Genomic DNA, 5,819 nt, shown 5'->3' with positions numbered 1-5,819 from the left:
CCCAACCTGCGTGAGAACACCAGTGGCAGGTTGGGGCCATAAAAGGAGCGGCGAGCAGCGGCCTGGGAGCAGCGTGGAGGCATACTACTCTAGGGAGCAGCATGAGCTGTGACGGCAGTGAAGTGATGTCATCAAGGTCCAGGTCAGTGATTGGAGCGTGGGCAGATGTAGCAGGAGCGGCGAGGTCGGGGCGAAGGAGCTGCGAGAGACTGTGGAGAGACGTGATCGGGGTCGTGGAGAGACGTGATCGGGGCCCAGGAGAGGCGTGAGTTCGGGGCCGTGGGCCCAGGGGCAGCACGGGTCAGCCCACACTGCGCTATGTGTGCGCACTAGGTCTGAGCAGCAGAGCTGGTCTCCAGTCATCTTGGTTAATCCTTTCCACTTGACCAAGACCTAGCTCTGTCAAGCCCGTATGGTGGCTGGTGTGCAACGGCCACCACACGTGAAAAAAATCCACACACGGGCATCTTCCATTCTTGAGGATGTAGTTCGGGTCCTTCATTGAAACACCTGTGAACTCATCCTTTTTTGGCGTGGAAGCAAGTCATCCTCATTTTGAGGGACCGCCTATGATGATGATGATGATGGAGTGTCAGCCTAGATTTGTGTGCTCAAGTCTCTGGAGTGGGACCAGCGGGCATTGAGGATTTGGTTTATGTTTAGACGTTTTTTTTTGGATAGTCTACGCAATCATTGGCAAATCTTTTGCAGGAAAAGCAACAGATATAAACATAGGCCTATCAAGAACTGCTGAAAAAACAGTCTGACCAAGACAATGATTTTTTGGGGGGGAGGTGGGGGATAAATTTTATAAGATATAAAAAGGTCAACAAGTGGAAGTTAAAAGTTAGAGAAAAACACGTAAGTAGCGAAGAAGATAAATAGTTTTACTTTAAGTTGACATCTTGATAATATGGGTATGATTGGTGCTGACAGCGGAAGAGTTTGATTGGCTGAGACGACATGCCCCAGTGCAGCGGATGTTTGGCCTTGGTGACGATCATTTCCGGCGCTGCGCTCAGATCCCGGGGTTCGGCCGAGAAATCCAAGATGGCAGCCACTGAGTCCGAAGAGATTCCGTCCATCCCGAAGTTTTTAATGGACTGTTCGGCGAAGGACATCGCCTTGGTACGACTATGATTCACCTTGTGCTTATTTCCCTCTAACTGATGTGTGGGGAACCAGTGTTCACTGTGTGTGTGTTTTTTTAATCTCAATCAGCAGTTTGTGTTTCTCAGACAGGGGGAAGGCTGCTAAGTAAAGACCTATCCCAGGCCTGCGGCGTTGTCCTCGGATTTGCTGAGACATGGTGTCCACGGGCCAGGTAAAAAAAAAGGGTGTCAAGAACACGAGCAGCGCTTCAGCTCGTGTGGATCTGCGCAGGATGATCGTGTTTAAAGAAAAATGACTTCGTTTACATCTGAAGGGCTATTCGTGTTGTTAACTTGCCGGACTCGGCACTTCCTGCTGTTGACGTGAAGTTACAAGCTCATCAGAAGCAAATTCTTCGACATCCAGTCTAATTATATGTAACTAGCATTTCAATATCCCGAATCCGAAACGCGAGGAGCTTGCTTTATGAAAATGAGCGTCAGGAGTTAATATATTAATGGAGAAATACCAGCTGTTATATTTTGTGAGTTGGCCACACTCCAAAATGCCTACAAGTTATAGCAATTTGGTAGTGTACAACTTCTAGTACATATGCACTTCAGTTGTGAATTAGAGTTTATATTTCGAGATAAATTTTATAAACATTTGAATAGGTTTAAAACCTTGGCAAGCTTGCGGTGTCATTTGGTCTGGTGTCTATATTACAACAACAACTTGTATTTATATAGTGCCTTTAATGTCGTAAAATGTCCCAATGCGCTTCACAGGAGTGTTATAAGATAAAAAATAAATTTGACACCGAGCTACATAAGAAGAAATTGCGGCAGATGACCAAAAGCTTGGTCAAATAGATAGGTTTTAAGGGCCGTCTGAAAGGAGGAAGGAGAGGCGGAAAGGCTTAGGCAGGGAATTCCAAAGCTTGGGGCCGAGGCAATAGAAGGCATGACCACCAATAGTTGAGAAGTTATAATGAGGGATCCTCGAAGGCAGAATTTGTGGGGTGGGGGTTGTGGGGCAGAAGGAGCTTACAGCGATAGGGAGGGGCGAGGCCATGGAAGGATTTGGAAACAAGGGTCAGAATTTTAAGAATCGAGGCATTGCTGAATCATGAGCCATTGTAGGTCAGTGAGCACAGGGCTGATGGATGAGCGGGACTTGGTGCGAATTAGGACACGGGCAGTCAAGTTTTGGATCACTTCTCGTTTACGTAGGGTAGAATGTGGGAGGCCAGCCAGGAGTGCGTTGGAATAGTCAAGTCTCGTGATACCAAATCATGGATAAGGGTTTCAGCAGCAGATAAGCTGAGGGAAGCACTGAGACGGGTGATGTTGCGGAGGTGGATATAGGCGGTCTTAATTATGTTGTGGATATGTGGTCGAGAACTCATTTCAGGGTTAAATATGACACCAAGGTTGGGGAGAGGGATGGAGTCTGGCTGTGGAACACAATTTGTGGCGGGGACCAAAAACAATGGCTTTGGTTTTCCCAATATTTAATTGGAGAAAATTTCGACTTGTCCAGATCTGGATATCGGACAGGCGGTCTGACCATTTAGAGACCGTGGAGGGGTTGAGAGAAGTGGTGGTGAGATAGAACTGGGTGTCGTCAGCGTACATGTGGAAACTGATGCTGTGTTTTTGGATGATGACGCCAAGGGATAGATGATAAATAGGAGGGGGCCATGGATAAATCCTTGGGGAACCTCAGAGGTAGCGATGCGGGATTGGGAAGAGACGCCATTGCAGGTGATTCTCTGGCTACGGTGAGATAGATAAGAATGGAACTAGGCGAGTGCAGTCCCACCCAGCTGGATGACCGTGGAGAGGCGTTGAAGGGTAGTGGTCAACCGTGTCAAAAGCTGCAGACAAGTCAAAAAGGACAAGGAGGGATAGTTTGCCTTTGTCACAGAGGATGTTGTGTGTGACTGATGGGAGCTGTTTCGGTATGTTGGCAGGCGTGGAAACCAGATTGGAGGGATTCAAACATGGAATTGCGGGAAAGGTGGGTGTGGATTTGGGAGGTGACAACACATTCAAGGATTTTGGAGAGTTAAGGGAGGTTGGAGATGGGGCAGTAATGTGTAAGAAAAATGAAAAACATTATATAAATGGGAAGCTTCAAGCCCTCATGATGCCGCAGTTATGTTATTTTTGAAGTCTGGACACGAAGGTAGATAAAAATGGTAGCCACTTTGACAGGGTTGGCTGAAGGTTAAATACTGCCCAGGAAATGGCATTAAATTCCCTGCACTACTGCCACCTAAAAGAAAAATATAGTGTTTATATATATATCTCGGGATGTCAGTAAGCACTTTGTAGCCAATGAAGTACTTTTGAACTGTAATCGCTGTTGTAATGTAGGGAAATGTGGCAGTCAATTTATGCACAGCACTGAAATACATAACCAGATAATATGTTTTTGTGTGATTGGTTAAGGCATAAATATGGCCAGGACACAGGGGAGAACTCCACCTCTCTTTTTTGAATAGTGCCATGGGACCTTTTATGGTTACTTCAGAGGGCATACTGGGTCTCGATTTAAGGTCTCATCCAAAAGACAGAACCTCTAAGTACTGAAGTCTCTGGAGTGGGACTTGAACTGCCAACCTTCTGACTTGAAATGAGAGTGCTACCACCATGCCAAGGTAAACTGGCAGCCGTGCCTTCAGCTGCCAAGGCCCTATCCTTTGGAATTCCCTCCCTAAACATCTCCACCTCGCTACCTATGTTCCAGTAATTTTGGGGGGGGCTCTGTGCAGCCCCTTTAAAATACCACGCTTGCATGGTTTTTACATTGATAAGTCGCAAGCCGCCTGCATGGGGTTTGTGGAGCAGTGCGTGGCTGCGCACCTTACTATGAACACTGCTCTCTACCTCTCTCCTCCCTTCGACACTCCTTAAAACCTATCTTTGACCAAGCTTTTGGTCATCTGCCCTGATATCTCCTTATGTGACTCGGTGTCAAAATTTGTTTGATCACACTCCTGTGAAGTGCGTTGGGATGTTTTACTACCTTAAAGGCATTATATAAATTCTAGTCCGGGACTCTAATCCAGAAACATCTGTAGTTCGGCATTAGTTGGGCCTGAGGGAGAGGAGGGTTTATAAAAAAAAAAAAGTTTTGATCGACTGGAGCGGCTGTCACTCTTGAGTGTGTTCGGCGATTGGCTGAGGGAGCCGCCCACAGGCTGCCAGCACGCACGCGCGTGCACACGTGAACCTGGGCGCTGTTGACAACTTCTCATTTGAAAGACCGCATCTCTGGCAATCAGCAGCACTCTCAGCACAATGCTGAAGTGTCAGCTGAGATCAGGGTGTCAAACATACCGTCCACGGCCTGTGGTGTGCTGTGCTTCGGGTTGCTGAGTTTTACGGAATGGGATATGAATCTCCTGGGCCAGCAGGTGTTTGGGGTTTCCAAGTGGAGGAGGGTCTGACCAGAGGTTGGAATTTCTGGGGGGAGGAGGGTCTTGCAGGAGATTTGGATTCCCTGGACTCAGTGGGGGTCGTTTGGAAAATTAGTGCTGACATGGTGGCAGGGATGTTCGTGAGCTTGGGACTCCCGTGGAGGGGGGGGGGGGGGAGGTCTTGTGGTCTTGGGTAGTGAGAGGGAGTGGGGAATGCTGAACAATGAGATTTGAGAGGGAGACTGGCTGTCCTAGCTGTGAGGATTATTTTTCTAAATTATATTTGAGTAACATATTTATAATAGTTTGAAGAGCATCACGCTCCTCCATGTATTTTGTTTTTAACTGTTTGGGAACGATGGCAAAATGAATTGAATATCTTTTTTCTAAAATGTAATGTGAATGGATTTGTTTTTTTAAAATTTCTTGTGAATGTTAATTCTGCAGCCGACTTAGAAAGTCGAATTAGCTTGGGTCCAAGTGTCATGTGGATGATGGAAAGCACTTTCCAGTGAAGTGGCGAGGTAATGTACAGTACGTCGGAGTTGCGGCACACTACACACTAAGGGCCCAAGTTTCGAGCCGCGCCTAGAACGGCGCAGTCCCGACCTGGACGCCCGTTTTTCGCGCTACAAAGTGCGCCTAAAAAAAACTGCCAGATTCTCCAGCTCCCTGCAGGTCGTTTGCAGCCAGGCGCAGCGCAGCACGAGCTGTCGGGGTCGGAGCCAGGTCCCTGCGCTGAAAACAGTGCAGGGACCTTGCACATGCGCGCTACAGTGGGCGCGCATGTTCAGTAGCTCCAGGCGCCCAAAACTGTGTGGGAGGGGCCCGAAGCACGCAGCCCCTCGCCCTGGCCCAATGGCCTCACTGGGACTGCGTGAATAAGGCTGCCTCCCACGCGCAGCTCCTGCTTCCTCCCGACCCGACTCCCACTTCCTTTCCCCTGCCACCGGACCGGATCCGACCCCGACCCGACACCCGCTCACCCCCCCGCCCCTGGACCCGGACCCGACCCCGAACCGACTCCCGCTTCCCACACGCCCCTGGACCGGACCCGACACCGACCCGAATCCCGCTTCCCCCCCCCGCCCCTGGACTGGACCCGACCGAACCTCCCTCCCTCCCACCACCTCCCCCCCCCAACCCGCGCTCCCCCCGACCCAAAGCCACCTACCTGCAAATCTGGTGCTGGGGACGGGCCCTGCCCGAAGTCTCGGGCCTGGCCCATTCAGCCTCCCTTCCCCATCTCCTTTCTTCCCAGCCTCCCCCTCCCCCAATCTCCTTTCTCTTCCCCCCCCCC

At 49.6% G+C, this 5,819-nt stretch overlaps 1 protein-coding gene across 1 annotated transcript in view; it reads left to right on the top strand.

Moving 5' to 3' along the window:
• Positions 1-1,042: 1,042 nt before the first annotated feature.
• ubr2 (ubiquitin protein ligase E3 component n-recognin 2) overlaps positions 1,043-5,819 on the top strand; it is a 179,936-nt gene continuing 175,159 nt past the window's right edge. Inside the window, exons 1-2 of the mRNA XM_070890969.1 lie at positions 1,043-1,128; positions 1,239-1,324. Coding sequence (XP_070747070.1) covers positions 1,051-1,128; positions 1,239-1,324 — 164 coding nt within the window. The 5' untranslated portion in view covers positions 1,043-1,050. The remainder of the gene's footprint in view (positions 1,129-1,238; positions 1,325-5,819) is intronic.

Source organism: Pristiophorus japonicus, chromosome 9 (assembly GCF_044704955.1).
Source record: "Pristiophorus japonicus isolate sPriJap1 chromosome 9, sPriJap1.hap1, whole genome shotgun sequence".
NCBI classification, from domain to species: Eukaryota; Metazoa; Chordata; class Chondrichthyes; family Pristiophoridae; genus Pristiophorus; species Pristiophorus japonicus.
This window is presented reverse-complemented; position numbering and strand designations above follow the sequence as displayed.